We start from the raw sequence: 20604 nt of genomic DNA on the forward strand, positions 1-20604 counted from the left end.
CTGCACATATGACACGTCCCATGATATTACAATGAAACTGAAAAATTCCTGTTGCCTGGTGATCTCACAGCTGTTGTAATGTCATAGTAATGCATTACTCATGTATTTTTGGTGAGCTAGTGTAAACCAACCTACTGTACTGCCAGTCATATAAAAATAGAGCACATACAATTCTGTACAGTACATAATACTTGATAATGATAATAAATGTGTTACTGGTTTATGTATTTACTATACTCTTCATTGTTATTTTAGAGTGTACTCCTTCTACTTAGAAAGTTAACTGTAAAATAGCCTTAGGCAGGTCCTAGGAGGTATCCAGAAGAAGGCATTGTTGTTTTAGGAGATGACAGCCCCATGCCTGTTATCGCCCCTGAAGACCTTCCAGTGGGAGAAGATGTAGAGATGGAAGACAGTTATGTTGATGATCCTAACCATGTGTAGGCCGAGGCTAATGTATGTGTTTGTGTCTTAGTTTTTAACAAAAAGGCTTAAATAGTTTAAAAATAAAAAATTTAAAAACTTATAGGATAAGTATATAAAGAAAGAAAATTTTATACAGCTGTCCAGTGTGCTTGTGCTTTAAGCTAAGTGTTTTTACAAAAGAGTCAAAAGTAAAAAAAAAAAAAAAAAAAAAAAATTAAACGTTTATGAAGTAAAGTTACAGCAAGGCGAGGTTAATTAATAAAGAATTATTATTATTTTTTCAGAGACAGGGTCTTGTTTTGTCTCCCAGGCTGGAGTATAGTGGTGCAATCATAGCTCACTGTAACCTTGAACTCTTGGGCTCAAGCAGTCCTCCTGCCTCGGCCTCCCAAAGCATTGAGATTACGATGAGCCACTGTGTCTGGCTATGTTAATTTATTGCTGAAGAAAGGAAAATATTTTTTATAAATTTAGTGAGCCTAAGTATACAGTGTTTATAAAATCAACAGTAGTGCAGTGTCCTAAATCTTCACATCTACTCACCACTCATTCCCTGACTTACCCAGAGCAACTTCCAGTCCTGCAAGCTCCATTCATGGTAAGTGCCCCATACAGGTGCACCATTTTTTAAATCTTTTATATTATGTTTTTACTGTACCTTTTCTACGTTCAGCTATGTTTAGATACACAAGTACTTACCATTGTGTTACAATTGCATACAGTATTCAGTACAGTAACATGCTATATAGTTGTGTGGCCTAGGAGCAACAGGCTATCCCATACAGCTCAGGTGTGTGTAGTAGGCTACATCATCTAGGTGTGTGTAAGTGACTCCACAATGGTCACACAATGATGAAGTCACAAGGATGACTCATTTCTCAGAATGTATCACCATCCTTAAACAACATTGTTAAACGTTCACGTATTTACTGAATTCAGCAATATCTTTTAAACTGCTGTCCCCCAAATTACTTAAGTAATTATTTTTATAATTTTATAAAAATAAATTATAAAAAATAAAAAAGTAATTTATATTTATAAAATAATAATTTATTCCTTTTTTCTCTTAGGAAATGCTACAGTGAATATTTACAATTCCATGTAATTATTAATCCCAAACGTTTGTGGATATAGAAATCAACATTTATATAGTCTGCATTTTAGAAGTTATTTAAACATTTGTGTTGTTAGGCTGCTCAAAAGCCAGTTGGCAAGGTCTGCATTTTATGCACAGGAAAAAGGAGAAGATCATTCCATGTAAAGGAGATTCACCTGAAGACAAGCAGGATTGTGTACAAAGAGGGAGAAATGTACTTTTTTGTGATGTGTCATATATAAAGGTCTGTTTCCAAATTTCTGAAGCACATAGAAGTTCTGGTGTAAAAAGTACGTCTAGTTAAGACAGCTGTAGGCTGGGAGCCTGTGAAAGGAAGATTTTGCTTGTTAATAGAATGACTGAGACTACATCATCCTGTGTAGAAACCAGGAAATAACACTTGTACTGTGTTGTGTTAAGAAAACAGGTTCTTTAATTAAGTGATGCACCTGAAATTTCAGGTAATGGCTACAGCTCTCCTGAACACCCAGGAGGACGGTGACACCGAGTCACAGGCAGAACTATGAAGTTTCTCGTGAAACTCAACTTCCTGTTCTTCCAGCCTTTCCCCTCCTGCCCCTTGGCTCAGCCACAGGTGCTAGTTAAACCTCGCCCAGGGAGCATACCTCCAAAGCTTTTTCACAGGCTTGTGGCCCACCTTTGGATTCCGATCGTGTGGGCCTGGGAAGTCTGCATTTGGAGCGTGTACCTGAAGGGTGTCAAGCACATTTAACCTCTGCTAAGATAATCAGATAGACACCCCTAGAAAGAGATATAGAAGTAAGGTGTTGCCTCTTCTGGGGTTTGTATTTCCTCAGGACCCCCAAAGTTTGAGTTGAAGGGACTAAGTTCTGTGGGGAGGTATCAGCCAGAGGTGGGAACCTCTTTGGGGATACCTGCGCCTTCCCACTGTGAACCGCTGTGCCCTCTGCCTCTGCTGCAGGCTGGCCGTGTTGCATTCCATGTGTAAAACCGTGTCGTGCTTTCCTTCTTTCCCTCAGAATCCTCCACGTCTGTTGTGTGAGAATGACATTTCACTAAGGAGGACAGACAGTTAGCTTCTGTCAGAGAAGAATTGCAGAGCTCTTCATTTTATAGATGATGCCTTTAGCTTGCTTTCTGTGTATTTTATGTTCTTCTACCCTTGGGATGTTTTGACACCAGTGGCATTGTTTTCCATTTTCTCAGTACCAGAGAAGCTGGGATGTTGTAGAGAATATTTAAAGGATAAAAAATGTTATTTCTTTTCATTTTAGATCTTATCTAAGCTTTCTTTGCCTACCCGTGCCTGGGAACCAGCAATGAAGAAGAGTTTTGCTTTTGACAATGTTGGCTACGAAGGTGGTCTGGATGGCCTGGGCCCTTCTTCTCAGGTGGACACCAGCACAATCAGGATCTTGGGCATGACTTGCCAGTCATGTGTGAAGTCCATTGAGGACAGAATTTCCAGTTTGAAAGGCATCGTGAGCATGAAGGTTTCCCTGGAACAAGGCAGTGCCACTGTGAAATATGTGCCATCAGTTGTGAGCCTGCAACAGGTTTGCCATCAAATTGGGGACATGGGCTTCGAGGCCAGCATTGCAGAAGGAAAGGCAGCCTCCTGGCCCTCAAGGTCCTTGCCTGCCCAGGAGGCTGTGGTCAAGCTCCGGGTGGAGGGCATGACCTGTCAGTCCTGTGTGGGCTCCATTGAAGGCAAGGTCCGGAAACTGCAAGGAGTAGTGAGAGTCAAAGTCTCACTCAGCAACCAAGAAGCTGTCATCACTTATCAGCCTTATCTCATTCAGCCTGAAGACCTCAGGGACCATGTAAATGACATGGGATTTGAAGCTGCCATCAAGAACAAACTGGCTCCCTTAAGCCTGGGACCAATTGATATTGAGCGGTTACAAAGCACTAACCCAAAGAGACCTTTATCTTCTGCTAACCAGAATTTTAATAATTCTGAGACCTTGGGACACCAAGGAAGGAATGTGGTCACCCTCCAACTGAGAATAGATGGAATGCACTGTAAGTCTTGCGTCTTGAATATTGAAGAAAATATTGGCCAACTCCTAGGGGTTCAAAGTATTCAAGTGTCCTTGGAGAACAAAACTGCCCAAGTACAGTATGACCCTTCTTGTACCAGCCCAGTGGCTCTGCAGATGGCTATCGAGGCACTTCCACCTGGGAACTTTAAAGTTTCTCTTCCTGATGCAGCTGAAGGGAGTGGGACAGATCACAGGTCTTCCAGTTCTCATTCCCTTGGCTCCTCCCCAAGAAACCAGGTGCAGAGCACATGCAGTACCACTCTGATTGCCATTGCTGGTATGACCTGTGCATCCTGTGTCCATACCATTGAAGGCATGATCTCCCAACTGGAAGGGGTGCAGCAAATATCGGTGTCTTTGGCCGAAGGGACTGGAACAGTTCTTTATAATCCCTCTGTAATTAGCCCAGAAGAACTCAGAGCTGCTATAGAAGACATGGGATTTGAGGCTTCAGTTGTTTCTGGTACGTAGTTGATGTGTGTTTGAGGTATGTCCTGAACTTGTCTCCTTTTCTCTTTGTGTCTAATAGCTCCTGGATGGTGGCGTAGGTGAGCCCTGCTCCCTGCCTCCCATGTCAGCAGTTGAACAAAATCCTGCAAACTTTCCTTGCATGTTAAATTTCTTAAGATAGAGGAAATACAATCTCCAAGCATCTAGATTTTGCTTTTCATATAGTTGGGATTTTGTATTAGTCTGTTTTGTGTTGCTTATAGCAGAATGGCTGAATTTGGGTAATTTATAAAGATACTGAATTTATTTCTTATAGTTACTGAGAAGTCTAAGGTTGAGGGCCACATCTGGCGAGAGCCTGCTGCCAGTGCGGACTCTGGTGTCACAGGGTATCACATGGCAGGGCTGCTGAGCATGCTCACATGGTTGCTCAGGTGGCTCTTCTTTTTAGAAAGCCTCGATGCCACTCTTCTGATAACCCATTAATCCATGAGTGGATTAGTCCATTCATGAGGGTAGAACTCTTATGATCCGGTCACCTCTTAAAGCCCTCACCTTTTAACACTGCCACATTGAGGATTATGTTTCCAATATATGAAATTTGGGGGACACATTCAAACCATGGCTGACTGGAATGCTAAACTCCTTGGATTTGGGCTTCTTTTCTGGAGAGAATTCTGATTCTGTATCCTGAAATAGAACACTGTGGGACCATCCAGGCCCTTTTCTTACCAAGAGAACTATTATCACCTTCTCAAAATATTTTATTGTTAAGACAACAGAACCTTAGTATCATAACCTAGAGGCCATGCTGGTAAAAATGAGAGTTAGGGAAAGGATTTATCAATGATTTTTCTCTCCCCATTTGATGAATATAAGAGAAGAAGTAAAGGTGAGGGAGCCACCAGGCTTTTTAATTTTTTAATTAAAAATTAAAAAAACCTTTTTTAGAGATACGGTCTTGCCCTTTGTCCAGGATGGAGGATAGTGACATGATCATAGGTCACCGCATCCTTGAACCGCTGGGCTCAGGCGATCCTTGCACCTCAGCCTCCTGAGTAGCTGGGACTACAGGTGTGCACCACCACACCTGGTTCATTTTTTTATTTTTATGTTTTTGTAGAGACGGGGTGTTGCTATGTTCCCCAGGCTGGTCTTGAACTCCTGGCCTCTAGCTGTCCTCCTGCCTCAGCCTCCCAAAGTGCTGGGATTCCAGGCATGAGCCACTATGCTCAGCCACCATCGTGGGTTTTAATCAGAGGAAGCACGAAGTCAGATTATATATTAGAAGACCAGTGTGGTATCACGGTACGGTGTCCATTGAGGCAGTGAGACCACATAGGAGGACAGGTGAGAAAGAGGTGGGTTTGAAAGACATTCAGGAGGGCAGCTCCACCAAGCTTGGGGTCACCAAGAGGGATATGTGATGGGTAGGGCCATGGGTAACTGGGATGAGCCCCTAGCTGAGATGCTGGAGGACAGTGGAATAGAAGGGCCTTGAATTTTGAGGGAGAGTGTGGGGCTGGAAATGCAGAATTGAGTGTGGGAAGATGACAGAGACCTAGGAAGAGTGACTGTGGGATGAGAAAGAAGCAGAGGGAGGGGGAGGGGTCTCCTAGTCACCCTGGATGTAATGCAAGCTGCAGAGGCCAAGGTCTGAGTCGTATCTTCCTGGGTTAACTAGGGGAGGCCGTTGGAGACCTTGGCAGCTGCTTCAGGACCCTGGGAAGGTGGGAGCCCAGCCTGGCTGGTGGTGGTAAGGGTGGAGACCACTAGTAGCTTAGATTAGGGATAAAGAGGGTGATAGGTGAGTGGAGATGGTTGAGAGAAATGCTGAAGGTAAGGAGGGAAGGGGCACATGTTGTGAGGGGCAGCTTGTGGGTGGTATATTGTAACCGATTAGGTCCCAGACATGGGCCCTGCACGTGCGTGTCTTGTGGACTGTACCAGGACATGGCTGGCTTCCTCGGCCTTTTGGCTGGAGCTCAGTACTGCAGGGAGCAGCGGGCCCAGCACTAGAAAGAGCTGCCTTCAGTGGCACAGGCAAGCCCACCAGCAGCTCAGTGCTCAGGGATGGCTGGACTTTGGTTTCCCACATCGTTTCTTGTGGTCACTGAGATAAAGTTTGTTCCTTGAACAGTTCACTCAGCTGTAAGTCTTTCCTGCCTCCCCTCTGTGCCCACAGCACACACCTACTGCTGAAGGGAGTGGGCATTCATGTGAAGTGGCCTGGCCCTGTGTTGTGCTTTGTCTTTTGTACCAAGTTTCAGGAAGGAGTTTCTTTAAAACAAAAATCAATAAGGAAAACATAGTAGAACAGTAAATCCTGTACACAAAAGGTAAGAAATATAGTATGAGGTAAACATCTGCCTGTTTTTGTGTGATGTTTAGAGTCTTTCAACCATGCAATCAGGTAAAAAGAAGTTAGCATTAAGTGGTAAAAAGAAATTAGCATTAAGCTACATATTACAGAATAACTGGATTTGATTAAATAAACCTAGAAAGAAAAGAATAGTGGTTTTTTTTTTTGATTGGGCAGGATTATGAGAATTATGTTTAGCCCAAGAGGTATTTAGGGTATCAGACTTAGCAAATAAAAATATAGGACATCTACTTAAATTTTAATTTTTCATAAACAATGAATGATGTTTTAGTATAAACATGTCCCGCTCAATATTCATAACATATGTATAGTAAAAATTATTTGTTGTTTGTCTGAAAATCAAATTTAACTGGATGTCTTGTATTTTACCTGGCAACTTTAATTTAGAATAAATCATTAGTGTGCCAGTTTGTATTTGAAGAGCCGTTCTCGATTGATTAGGAGCTCCTTGAGGACAGCCTTGCAGTCAGCGTGATTTGTTTCTCCTTGGACTCAATAGCACCCCGCATGCAGTAGGTATTCCTGAAGGAAATGAAAGTTAAGGTGAAGTTACAGGGTAGCTCAGTGGAGGGATTTAATACAGAGAACTATTTACAAAGGTGTTAGAGAGCTGGAAATCCAAATACACAATGGGAGGAACCCCACAGATTAACAATAGCAGGAAGCCCCGTCCTCCATGGTGGCTGAGGGACAAGGTAGTTACTGGAGCCCAGGGGCTGAGGCTGCTTGGTGGGAGCCGGGACCATGAACCCTCACCAAGAGCCCTGAAACCTCTTGTTCTGAAAAACATATTATTTGTTCTTCTGATTTGAATATTTTCTGACATTTTATCCTAGAAAACTGTTCTACTAACCCTCTTGGAAACCACAGTGCTGGGAATTCCGTGGTGCAAACTACAGGTGGTACACCTACCTCTGTACAGGAGGTGGCTCCCCACGCTGGGAGGCTCCCTACAAACCATGTCCCAGACATCTGGGCAAAGTCCCCACAATCAAGCAGAGCAGTGGCACCGCAGAAGTGCTTCTTACAGATCAAAGGCATGACCTGTGCGTCCTGTGTGTCCAACATAGAAAGGAATCTGCAGAAGGAAGCTGGTAAGAGATGAATGCCCATCTTGAACTTAGGAATGCTGCATATAGACCCTCATATTCTCCCTTCAGAATATCCAGCAACTGTGTTTATCAGTAGCCCTGATAACCAGGTAGAAAGTTCATTATATAGCAGAGATGTTTATCTAAAGTCCTTGTATAACTGGCAATCTGTTCTTTAAGAACTATTTAGTTTGAGATCAAATATATCTCTGAGTAAGTTAGCCGTTGAAAATCCAGTTTAAAAGTCATGGTACCTTCTATGAATAGACTTCTCAATTAGATTGTGCTAGTATTACTCCATATTTTGTTCCCTCCCATCCCATCAACCCCTTACTATAAAGTGAATAAATAATCTGCATTTTGTATAGAAGTTCCAATTTCAAATATTCTTTCTTGTCGTTCCTGTAAACCAGAGAGTGTTTGCAGAAACAACAGGACAGAAATGTGTGGAAATGTGAAATGTCAAAGTTTTGTCCTCCAGAGTGCATTTCCAATACTTTAAACTTGAAAGTACAACAAAATTCTATCCCATTTGTTTGGAAAATTTCTTAACCATGACTCTACCTTGCCACCAGAATCACTTTCTCTTTTCTTACCCCAGTGATGTGTCTTTTTACTTGAACTCCCTGGCCCTTAGAATCAACCCTGAATTCAGATGACATGTTTTTCCAGCCTCTTGTTCACTATGCATTATAGCTTCCTGCAGCTCTAGAGTGACTGTTAGCAGATAGAGGTGTTAATAGGAGATCATTTGTTATCCATGGTCTGACTGCTCATAAAATTAGCCTATAATCTCCTGTAGCCTATGTTTCTGTTCCTGGCTTGAATCCTCGTTTTTATCCCATGTGGCATCCTTTCTGAAGCACTTCATTCCTTTCATTTATTTGAATGAGGCTTTTTTCCCATGTTAAACTAACGCAATAGTGTTAGCAAGATTGTGGGATTTCTTTTTCATACCTGAAAGTCATTAGAAACTATAAAATAGTGAGGAAAACCACTTTTGAAAATTCTTTATTTTTTCCTTGTATGCAAGTGTCTGGAGGGGGAAAAAAAAGAGATATCCTTTCTGTAACAGCAGTCAGTAACTGCAGACCACACTACTTACTCCATTGGTGTCTTCTAAAGCCTGAGTGAGAATGTGTCCGTATGCTGGCAGCATGAGCATCACCTGGGGGCTGGATGGACCTGCAGACCTCAAACCTCCTCCTAGACCGACTAGTCAGAAGCTCTTTTTTAACAGGGTCCTCGGGTGATTCATATGTCCATTAAGGTTTGAGAAGCATTGCTCTTCTAGAATAGTGGCTGTCAAACTTCCCTGTACATTAGGATCACCTGGAGAACTTTTCTTAAAAAAAGATGCCTTGGGAAGCCGAGGTGGGCAGATCACGAGGTCAGGAGTTCAAGACCAGCCTGACCAACGTGGTGAAACCCCATCTCTACTAAAAATACAAAAATTAGCCAGGCATGGTGGCACGTGCCTGTAATCCCAACTACTCAGAAGGCTGAGGCAGGAGAATCGCTTGAACCCTGGAGGTAGAGGTTGCAGTGAGCTGAGATCATGCCACTGCACTCTAGCCTGGGCGACAGAGTGAGACTCCATCTCAAAAAAAAAAAAAAGAAAAGAAAAGAAAGAAAGAAAGATGCCTGCCACCTACCCTGAGAGACTCTGATTAGGTTGGTCTGGGTTGGAGACCAGACATCGTGATTGTTAAAGGCTCTCCAAGCAATCCTCATGTGCAGCCGTGTTTGAAAACTGCTGTTCTAGAGGATTCTGGGAAGATATGTTTCTTTGTTCGGTTATGTTGACCGTGTCACCCTGGAGGTCATGCCCACCCAGAGTGTTACAGCCATGACCTGATGGTTCCAGGTGTTCTCTCCGTGTTGGTTGCCTTGATGGCGGGAAAGGCAGAGGTCAAATATGACCCGGAGGTCATTCAGCCGCTCGAGATAGCTCAGTTGATCCAGGACCTGGGCTTTGAGGCAGCAGTCATGGAGGACTCCGCAGGCTCCGATGGCAACATTGAGCTGACAGTAAGTACAGTGGGTGCTTTTCGGGGTTACAGGCTTCTTCTTCTGACAATTTGCATTTTGGACAGCATCCGTCTTTGTGATTAGTAAATTTCCCCATCTTGGACATGTCTGGTTTGTTGTTGTTGGGTATTTTGTTTGTTTCACCTTCCTTTGAAGCTGACAACAATGACTTGTTCATTTTGAGAAAGGTCAGTTACGTTAAACAGTCATGGGGAGGATCCCACTGAGAGTATTCGGGGTGTTAGGAGGAAGAGATGATGAGCTGCAGGAGTATAGAAGAAAGATGAATTAAAGACTGTGGACTGCCCTGAGCTGGGTGGTTAGGGGAAGTTGAACGTGAACACAGTCCTTCAAGCCTAAAAAGAAGCTAGCATGCCTGCAACTATCTCAAGGCAGAAGAGGGAAGTCCATGTGGTAGCAAGTGCTGTTCTAAGAGAAAAGGACTTGTGATAGGTGCATGGGTGTCTAGAGGGCCAAAGTGCTCCACAACACTCAGTCTGAGGGGAATGTTCCAGGTGGTGGTTGTTGCCAGTGTTTTGGGTGGGGAGGTATTGTTTCCCATCTGTCTACATGCCAACACATTATTGAAAACAATGGGTGTATCTGATGCGTAGAACATGCTATGTTTGAAAGCACTTCTGTACTTTTTGTACAGCTCTTTTTGTGTAAGCAGAGGGAGACTTAGAATAACTCACAGAGGATTGAATGATGCTGCTTTACCCAGGTCATCAGAGGGTTTCTACTTCCTTTGTGTGTTTTGTCAGTCATTAGTGGTAACTGGATGTTTGAGGGGAAAGCATTGAGGACACAGAGGCCGGTGAGCTCCTGAGCAGCCGTGTTCTTTGTGGAGCAAACCCTTCGCTCTGGTAGGGCCTCTCTGTGTCTGGAGGGCATAGCTCATACTTGCTGCGTCACAGCTTCCGTCAGCCCCACAAGAGGTGCCCAACAAGAGGGGCAGGGTCTCTGCTGCAAACCTCGGGATCTGCATGGGGACATCTCTGCCTGCTCAGACTTCTATGTGGAAAATCTAAAGCAAGAGGATTATTGGAAAAGGTGTACATTTCTTTTAAACAATTTTTTTATTGTAGTGTTCTTTTTTAAAACAAACCATGCTGTATTAATAGTTACATTGTCATCACATATTCAGATTTTATGTGAACTTCTGTATTTAACTAGTCTTCTAGGAAATGCTGACCACTGATCCTCAGAAGAGTGAATTATCTATTTGCTTCATATTTGCCCAATATATATCCCAGGAATAGCACGTCACACTTAAGACTTCCCTTTCCCATGTCAGGACACACAGCATGGTATGGCACAAGCAGTGTAGGCTTTAAAAACTGGATTTGAGTTTTGGCCCTGTTGCTGCAGGGATACTTCCGAACCTGGTCTGAGAAGACTTGCCTCATGCTGCAGATGGCAGTGGCTCGGAGCAGATTCTGGAGCCAGCCCATCTGGGGACGTGCTTCAGCTCTACCGGTCACTGGTTGTGCGACTTTGGACAAGTTCCTAAACCTCTCAGTACTGCGGTTTTGAGACCTACCTCTTAGGTTTGGTGTGAGCAGCACAAGGCCTAGGACAGCACCAGTCACGTTGCAAGTGCACAATAAATGCTACTTATTATTACTGTTGTTATAAAAACAAGTGGAGAGCAGAGAAGTACCATAGAAATATTTGGAGACTTTATTTTTAAAATTCTGTTGGCAGTCACCTGCCAACAGGTAAGCTCCTAAGTTTGCCTGGTGATCCTTGCATTCCCATTTTTACCTTGGGTCTTGGGCCAAGTTGAATGCATTCTGATTACAGATGAGCTCCCCTCTTCCTCCTCCCTAATTCCAGATGGGACCCTTGGCTCTTTGGGTGTTTATTCTGGGATCACTGATGTGAATTTCAGCATGCAGCTCCAATCACGTCATTCCAGTGCTCATTACCCCTCAGCGACTTCACATCAGGTGCTAGCTTAGCAACACTTCAGCTGGCTGCTCAAAAGCCTTCAGGCTGTGGACCCAGCCAGCCCTGCAGCCTTCCCTCCTCTCCCTTGGGCATCCTGTGCCCAGATAAGCCTGGCTTTTGATGTTTGCCTGAACACCTCATGCTATCCCGCCTTTTGTCTTTTTCGAGCTTCTCCTTCTGGTAGCATCCTTCCCTTCACCTGTCAACGCCCTGTTTGTACCTTGGGACCACCTTTGATTACATCTCCTGCATCAGCCACTTTTCTCCTATTAATAAGAGGTGTTAACATCATCACCCTTGGAGCCAGCAGAGCTCTAAAATAGGGAGGATGCTAGCAGCAGCTGCAGACCGCATGCCAGCAAGACTTGGGATTACCGAGAGTATTTCAGGAATGCACGAGTTTCACAGAAGTGCACATCCCCATACAGACATTAGTATCCCGGCTTTGCAGTGAGGTAACAGACAGTGGAGAGGGGCTTATAAAAACCCATCCGTATCAGAGCCGGAAGTCAAGCCTTGGTCTGTTGCCATCTGCTTCGTGATTGGCTGTCTTCTGTACCTGTTTTGGGGAAGAGCCACTGTTTAGTCCCTGAAGCCGCTGGAGGAACGTTGAGAATCTCACACGCGGGGTTTGGAGGTGTAGTCCAGGGTCTCGAGAGCAGTGCTGAGGAGGGAGAGGCTCATGACTGCCTGTTACCCAGACTCCCCAGACTGTATTTCACAGGCTGCCTTGATCCTGGGTCTGTGGGATTCTTGCCATCCTTTGTTGCAGATCACAGGGATGACCTGCGCGTCCTGTGTCCACAACATAGAGTCCAAACTCACGAGGACAAATGGCATCACGTATGCCTCCGTTGCCCTTGCCACCAGCAAAGCCCTTGTTAAGTTTGACCCGGAAATTATTGGTCCACGGGATATTATCAAAATTATTGAGGTAAGTCATTCATTAAAAAATTGTACTCACCTTTTTAAAAACAGTAATATATAATCAGTGAAGAAAAATGAGAAAATATAGCTGAGAAAAAATGAAAATAACCTAAAATTCTTCGACTTTTCCCATGGAAATAAGCTCAGTCATTTTAAAATAAACTGAAGGTAAGTAAGTAGTAAATAATCTGAGAGAGCATATCAGTGAATGGGTAAGAGAAAGATAAGGAAAAGACATTATTATTATTGTTTTAATTTTAGATATTGCCTAAGAAACATCAATATTGTCAAGATACTCTGTACATAGGGTTAAAGTGCCTAATTGTAATTTTTAAATGTGATCTGTGCCCAAACCAAGTATCTGTAGAGCAAAGGAATGTTGGCCTTGGGAAAAAATGATACCACATTTTGCCACTATGCCAGGCCAGTCGGCCAGTCTTGTCATGGAGAGCTTGGCCGCTTCTGCTTTGGAAAATCAGTGAGAATTTTCATGCATGCCCTGCCTCTTACTCCTTTCCCAGTTTGTCCATAGACATGCCATTTCCTTTTTACAGTTTATATAATACTAGACTATAGGAGAATGAGCATCAGTGGTGATCTGAATGGGTTAAGGCCGTCAAAACTGAACAAGACTAACTTGTAACAGCTAGTAAGGATAAATTAAGTTTAGTGGGAACTACATGTTATAAAGTTGCCTATGAAGTGAAACCTATTATAGCAGGATTAATGTAGTATCCTGAATTTTCTCTTCTGTGTGTGTGTGTGTGTGTGTTTACAGAGAGATGCTGTCTGTTATATGGCCTGGGAGAGGTTTTTTTTTTTGAGGCAGTCTCCCTCTGTTGTCCAGGCTGGAGTGCAGTGGCATGATTTCGGCTCACTGCAGCCTCTGCCTCCCAGGTTCAAGCAATTCTCCTACATCAGCCTCCCAAGTAGCTGGGACTACAGGCATGTGCCGTCATGCCTGGCTAATTTTTGTATTTTTACTAGAGATGGGGTTTCACCATGTTGGCCAGGCTGGTCTCAAACTCCTGACCTCAGGTGATCTGCCTGCCTCAGTCTCCCAAAGTTCTGGGATTACAGGTGTGAGCCACTGCGCCTGGCCTGGGAGAGTTTTTGTTTTGGTTTGGGTTTTTTTTTTTTTTTTTTTTGAGACAAAGTCTTGCTCTTGCCCCCCAGGCTGGAGTGCGATGGCGCGATCTCAGCTCACTGCAACCTTTGCCTCCCGGGTTCAAGTGATTCTCCTGCCTCGGTCCCCAAAGTAGCTGGGATTACAGGTGCCTGCCACCATGCCTGGCTAATTTTTGTATTTTTAGTGGAGACGGGGTTTCACCATGTTTTCCAGGCTGGTCTAGAACTCCTGACATCAGGTGATTCACCAGCCTTGGCCTCCCAAAGTGGTGGGATTACAGGCGTGAGCCACTGTGCCCAGCCCCGGGAGAGCTTTTTGTTGTGGAAATGATCCTGCTGCTGATGGTCCAGGGCCCCACCCTTGAAGGCAGACAACACAGCTTTTTTATCAGCTGAGGAAAGATGCTCAGAGGTTAAGTAACTTTACTCACAGCATCCAGCTCACGGACAGCAGAACTGGTGCTCAAACCCAGGTCTTGTGCTTTCGAGCTCAGTGGCCTTTGTGAGTCTAGTACACCACAAATCTTAAAGAACAGTAGTGATATGGCATTGATGAGGCTCAAACATCAGACTGATGCAGTCAACAGCAAGGAGAGTCCCACGTGGTGCCTTTGAACACGGCTTTGTCACCATTTCTGATTTTTTTCTTTTCTTCCTTTTTTTTTTTTTTTTTTTTTTTTTGAGATAGAGTTTTGCTCTTGTTGCTCAGGCTGGAGTGCAGTGGCACGGTCTCAGCTCACTGCAAGCTCTGCCTCCTGAGTTCAAGTGATTCTCCTGCCTCAGCCTCCCGAGTAGCTGGGATTACAGGTATGCACCACCATGCCCAGCTAATTTTTGGATTTTCAGTAGAGACGGGGTTTCGCCATGTTTGTCAGGCTGGTCTCAAACTCCTGACATCAGGTGATCCACCTGCTTTGGCCTCCCAGAATGCTGGGATTACAGGTATGAGCCACTGCGCCTGGCCAACCCTTTCTGATTTCTGATATCTTGCTTGCTTCTACCCTACCCAACCTGCTAAGTGTAGTGCGGCATCCATGCTGACCTTATTTGGGGAATATTGCTAATGTCTGTTCTCCATTCTTGCATCTCTGGGCCATTTTTTCCTAATATAATTAGGCTGGTATTAGTTGTAAAAGAATTTGTTTTTAGACAGTCTCAGCTGCTCTTCCTCCCACCCCAACTTTTAATTTTTGTGTAAAAGTTGCAGCACCAGAGTTCTGGGGCCCTTCTCTTAATTGTGCTACCAGACAAGAGCATTCCTGGCAGTTTTTCCTGTGTGTTGTTCATAAAGAGTATCAGAGATATAGTGGTCAGATGAACGTGGTAACAAAGCGCTCGAGTTAAACTGTGAGCAAAGCACAAGACTACAATGTAGACTCTGTTGGGGCACAGCGGAAGCTGTGCTTCCATTTGCTGAAGGAGCCGAGTTCTGCACAGTGGCAAGAAGCCTGGGCTGGAAGCTGGAGGCTGGAGCTCTGGGTCCAGCTCTTCCGAGAAGGCTGGGGTTTTGGGCAAGGTATTTATCCTCTCCAGCCTTCTGTTTCCTCCTACATGGAATGAAGGTTTCTGGCCATTAGATATTTAGGATTCCTTCACTCAAAAATGCTGAGTATAAATTGTAAGTCGGCACTGCTCAGCTTTGGGGTCTGGGGAAGCTGTCTTCCCAGAAGTGCTGAACTTCTGCACAGGGTTTGTAGGGCTATTGGGTAAAGAAGTTGTGAGCAGAAAGCCCACAAAGTCTTCTGAGGCACTTTTAGATTCACTTTCTAATTTCCAAAGCTGAAAAGTGCTTTCTACCAATGCATGTTTTAACCAAGTACCTTCCTCCTTTTCCCCCACCCCTCTCTTTTTAATGACAAGGAAATTGGCTTTCATGCATCCCTGGCCCAGAGAAACCCCAACGCTCATCACTTGGACCACAAGATGGAAATAAAGCAGTAGGTAGAACACAAAATATAAACTCTAGCTCTCATCTAAGTGCCTTCTTCTACCTGGGCCCAACTCTGCCTGCTGGTCCTGTCTTCCCATGGTGCCTTCCTCCTGGATTGGCTGCCTTTGCCCTTGTAATATGAACCCTCTGAAACAGTGCTGTCTGAAAGAAGTTCTGGAATGATGGCTGTGTTCTGTGTCTGCACTGCCCAGTGTAATAGCTGCTAGTCACATGTAGCTGGTGAGCACTTCAAATGCAGCTAGTGTGACTGTGGAAATTAATTTTTAATTTTTAAGGAATTTAAATTTAGCTACCTTTGGCTAACAGATTGGACAGCACTTAAGTTGGGAGGGAGGGAGAGAGTATAGATTTTTTTTTTCCTTTGATATTGTTTTCAGACTTTATTTGCATGGGTTCTAGAACTAGAATTTGAGGGCAGGCATAATGGCTGAGTGGAAAGAAAATGGCCCAGGAGCGGGATACTTGAGATCATTCATTGTTTCAGATGGCCACTTACTCATTCAGCACCATAAAGGCTGCTGTTGTGTTCAGGGCAATGTGCTAGGTGTGGGGATAAATATCTTCCCTGTCTTGGAGGGGCCCATAGTCTGGCTGAGAAAGAGTGAGTGAGCAATGAAATCCATGGCTGTGGCAGATTCTGGAAGGTCTAGGAAAACTCCAGGCAGGGGACATAAGATCTGAGTCTCAAAGAATGAGTGGAAGTTTGCTTGACTGAAGGAATTGGTCGGGCATACCCTTGGGTACGGCTGTGGCTTGGTTCAGTAGGCATGCCCGGGGCACAGGAGGAACTGACAGGAGAGGCATCTGGACAGCAAGTTGGTGGTCTGGTTCTTGAGTAGCAGTCCAACAGCCTAAGACTTCAGCCTCACAGGCCGGTGGTTTTCATGTCATGTTTTAGGTGCATTTGAGGTTCCACAGCCACTCAGTTGGAATTTCATGGATGCTGCAGCTAACATGAGACCACAGCTGTTGGCCATGACCGCCGATTCCAAACTATGGTGTTCATTGAGACAGCCAGTGGTCACTGTTCTCATGGACTCTATTTTAATAATTGTTTAAAAATTGAATGTATAAGTTTATATTAATAAAATACTGCTTTTATCTGGTTTTTCTTTGGGGGTCTGAATAAGATTGCATTTTGAAAAGAGAGCCAAGGCAACCATAGGCCGAGGATGGTAGTCCTCTTTGGGGCTAGATTCTCAGCTTTGGGGCTTCAGTTGCCTCACCCATAAATTGAAGGTAACCACAGTATGTGAGGGCAGGGGCTGGGCCTCAACATCTCTGGAACCTCCTTGTAGTGATGTTTAGACCTCTAGATGCTCCCTCAGATGGCCAGTGTCAGAAAGAGAGGGTCTTACTTTCATTTTAACCCTTGGTCTGTTCCAGACATGTGACAAAGGCCGGTCTTAAACTGAGTCCTCAGGAGGGGAGTGGCTTGTACCCCAGGTGACAAGCAGTGTCTGATACATCTGTGTTGCTGCATTTGCTTTCCAGGTGGAAGAAGTCTTTCCTGTGCAGCCTGGTGTTTGGCATCCCTGTCATGGCCTTAATGATCTATATGCTGATACCCAGCAACGAGCCCCACCAGTCTATGGTCCTGGACCACAACATCATTCCAGGACTGTCCATTCTAAATCTCATCTTCTTTATCTTGTGTACCTTTGTCCAGGTATGTATTAGAAAGGTGGGCAGACCTCTCCCCTCCATGCTGTGTGTGGCCCTCAGATGTTCTGCCTGCTAAGCGCAAACATAGACCTTTAACTTGGTTTAAATGGCACTTTATTGCAGCTTTCATGCCCCACCCAGGCAGTTGCTGCTTTTTTTCTCTCTTATGACTAGTAGGTGGGGCTTGGGGACCCTCCAATGTGGGGGACTACTAAGGGCCTGGTTTCACTGTCAGTTTCAGTTGATTTCAAGTGATCAGAACTGTCCCTGGAATAGCAACCTCCTTGCTGCAAGGTGTGGTGAACTCTGTCTCCAATTTGCATATTGTTTAGGTTAATTTACATTCGTTGTTGAAAGCAACAACTGGATCACCCTTGCTGCTCTTGAGTGTTCTATCTTAAAAGGTGGAGATATGGTCCTTAATCGTTGAGGAAATTGTAATTTAAGAGAAAGACATGAAACGTCTGCTTTGGTGGTGATATTAAGGAACTAGCTGTGCATCTGGTGGGAAGTGTGCCTCTATGCATATATTTTGGAATACAAAACTAAATCCCTGTCCTAATATTGGAATGTTCAGGGGATATTTGGGGGCAAGCATTGGTAGGCTGGATTTTTTTTTTTTTTCGAGACAGGATCTCACCCTGTCACCCAGGCAGGAGTTCAGTGGTATGATCATTGCTCACTGTAGTCTTGAACTTCTGGGCTCAAGCGATCCTCCCACCTCAGCCTCGCCTCCTGAGTAGCTAAGACTGCAGGCGCATGCCACCATGCCTGGCTAGACAGGATCTTGCTATGTGCCCAGGTTGGTCTCAAACTGCTGGCCTCCAGCAGTCCTCCAACCTCAGTCTCCCAAAGCACTGAGATGACGGGTGTGAGCCACTGCCCACCACCTGAATTTGTGGTTTTCTATATTTTGTTTGATTATAAGTGTAATGTACACTATTATTAACAATTCAAACCATACTGAAGTATAAGAAGAAAAGGGGAAGATGCCCTTTCGCTAATCACATTCTGCCTCCTGCCCAATCTCATTCCCCAGTGTTGCTATGGTAATATTAATAGTTGGGGATTTGAATCTCTCCAAATCTTTATATTGAGAAAATGCACACCTGTGTGTATGTGTATGTTCATGTAATACAGATACAGACTTTTTTAACTGAAATGGGATCATATGAGATAGACTGATGTGCAACTGGCTTTTTCACTTAACCATGTATTAGATATCTTTTATGCCAGTGGCTTATAGATAGAGCCCATTCTCTTTAAGGAATGGAATACCTTGTACTGTCTACAGTATAAATGAGTCGTGATTTTTCCCCCCAATGTTTCACCATTCTCTTATTAGCAGACATTTGTGTTGTATGCACTGGGCTTTCAAGGTCTCACATGCTCTTGGTCATCCATTCCTGTGGACAGTAGTCCTCTGAATGGGAAAGTATATTTCATAAATGCGCATCACAGAGGAAGAAGTAGTGTCAAGACTGTGCACAAAGCTAGAGGCTTTGCCATCCCGAGGGCCCTCGGCCCTGTGTCGCTTCTTGAACTCTCCTCCCTATGTGCTGGCAGCCTTCACTGTCCTTGTCTTTCAGGTCCTCGGCGGGTGGTACTTCTACGTTCAGGCCTACAAATCTCTGAGACACAGGTCAGCCAACATGGACGTGCTCATCGTCCTGGCCACGAGCATTGCTTACGTCTATTCTCTGGTCATCCTGGTGGTTGCTGTGGCCGAGAAGGCGGAGAGGAGCCCTGTGACATTCTTCGACACGCCCCCGATGCTCTTCGTGTTCATTGCCCTGGGGCGGTGGCTGGAACACTTGGCAAAGGTAACAGCAGCTTCAGGTTCAGAAAAGAGCTGCCCCTTCAGTAAACAAATCTCACTTCCTCTGAACACCATGTTTAGAATTACTAATTATACACAGCATAGAAACATACTTAAAGAAATAAGAAACCTCCATATAATTAAGGTGCTCTAGTCACTAATCTCCAAATTGGTCACTACTTCTGAAATCCCAGCTAATCTGGTTAATTATTAAAACCATCGTTCAGGTGTATTGTGTAAACTAAAGAACCCTGACCTTCAGGTCAGAGCCTACATTGTCTCTTAGTGCAAAACTGAGTATATAGTTGGTCTGGAAATCCCTATATCCTCCTCAAGGTCATGCCATCTTTAACACCCTCCATTGTCCCCAACACTGAAATGTATCTTATAAGAGAATGGAACTCAGGCTCTAAAAGAAATTAGATTGAACCGCAAAAAAAATGGTCAGTGGGAAGACTGTTTGTTTCCAGGCTGAAATGTAATTCCCAGACCTTGGTGGCACAGGCACTGTGCATCAGTGTGGAAGTGACACACGTGGCCATGTGTGGTGGATAGCAAGTAACGCCCACCTGCAGAACCTTTTATCATGCCGTGCGACTGTTTCTCTCACACCAGCTGTCTCTAACACCACGCTTGTGACTCTCAGGCTGGGTTTGGACAGATCTGCTTTCAATAGCTCTCATTTCACATTCTGGTTATTTCCTAGAGCAAAACCTCAGAAGCCCTGGCTAAACTCATGTCTCTCCAAGCCACAGAAGCCACCGTTGTGACCCTTGGTGAGGACAATGTAATCATCAGGTGGGTTATGGTTATTAAACGTCTTTGGGGTTGGTATCTATCAACCTGTGTGAGCTGCATCAGATGCCCATGTTGTATTGACATCGCAGTAGACCTTGTCAGTGTGGGCAGAGACACAGTAAGATCCCCCCTCTCAATCCAGTTACAAAAGCAAGGCATTGAACTATAAAGCAAGATTTGTAGGTGGTATGTGTGTGTCAAATGGCACATGGGAGGTGTAGATGATTAGTATTCCAGGAATTAAGAAGAGGAAGGCTAGTGGTGGTCCAGGGAAACTTCACAGAGAACATAGAATGTGAACTAGGCCTTCCTAGTAAGATACAGATTCAGACAGGCGGAGAGATAAGGACTTCAACTTGCTAAAGAATAAAAATTGAAGGAGAAATTTATCTTCCTCATAAGGTTGCCTGATATTGAAAATAATAATAATTATTATTATTCCTGGAAACTCTTGTTGCATTTATTGTTTGTTAGACACTATTCTAATCTCTTTGTATTTAATCTAACCAAAGATGGAAACTTCCTGAGGAAGGTACTATTAATACTCTTAATTTACAGATGAAGAAACTGAGGTTCAGAGAGGCTAAGCAACTGGCCCAAGGTCGCACAGGTATTCATTAATGGAATTGAGATGTAACCCAGGCTGGTGGATCCAGAGTCCATTTTCTTAACCTTTGTACACACTAACTCTTAATGCATATTTAATAATATGGAAATTTTTGCTAATTAAGCCTTCTTGGGGTTAGCTTCTTTTTTATATTCTAGGCAATGATTATTTCAGCCCTCCTTCATATTCCTAAAATCTCTCCCTGGTCCCACCACATTTTCTATTAGCCTGTGGTCTCGCTTTGGACTGCTG

At 44.2% G+C, this 20604-nt stretch overlaps 1 protein-coding gene across 1 annotated transcript in view; it reads left to right on the forward strand.

Annotated features, from left to right (window-relative positions):
• Positions 1-20604, forward strand: part of ATP7B (ATPase copper transporting beta) — an 80587-nt gene that overhangs the window by 36533 nt on the left and 23450 nt on the right. Inside the window, exons 3-10 of the mRNA XM_023187415.1 lie at positions 2779-4012; positions 7219-7476; positions 9341-9504; positions 12230-12391; positions 15373-15449; positions 16958-17132; positions 18718-18951; positions 19654-19745. Of these exons, the coding sequence (XP_023043183.1) occupies positions 2779-4012; positions 7219-7476; positions 9341-9504; positions 12230-12391; positions 15373-15449; positions 16958-17132; positions 18718-18951; positions 19654-19745 (2396 nt within the window). The remainder of the gene's footprint in view (positions 1-2778; positions 4013-7218; positions 7477-9340; positions 9505-12229; positions 12392-15372; positions 15450-16957; positions 17133-18717; positions 18952-19653; positions 19746-20604) is intronic.

The sequence above is a fragment of the Piliocolobus tephrosceles genome, chromosome X (genome assembly GCF_002776525.5).
Source record: "Piliocolobus tephrosceles isolate RC106 chromosome X, ASM277652v3, whole genome shotgun sequence".
NCBI lineage: Eukaryota > Metazoa > Chordata > Mammalia > Primates > Cercopithecidae > Piliocolobus > Piliocolobus tephrosceles.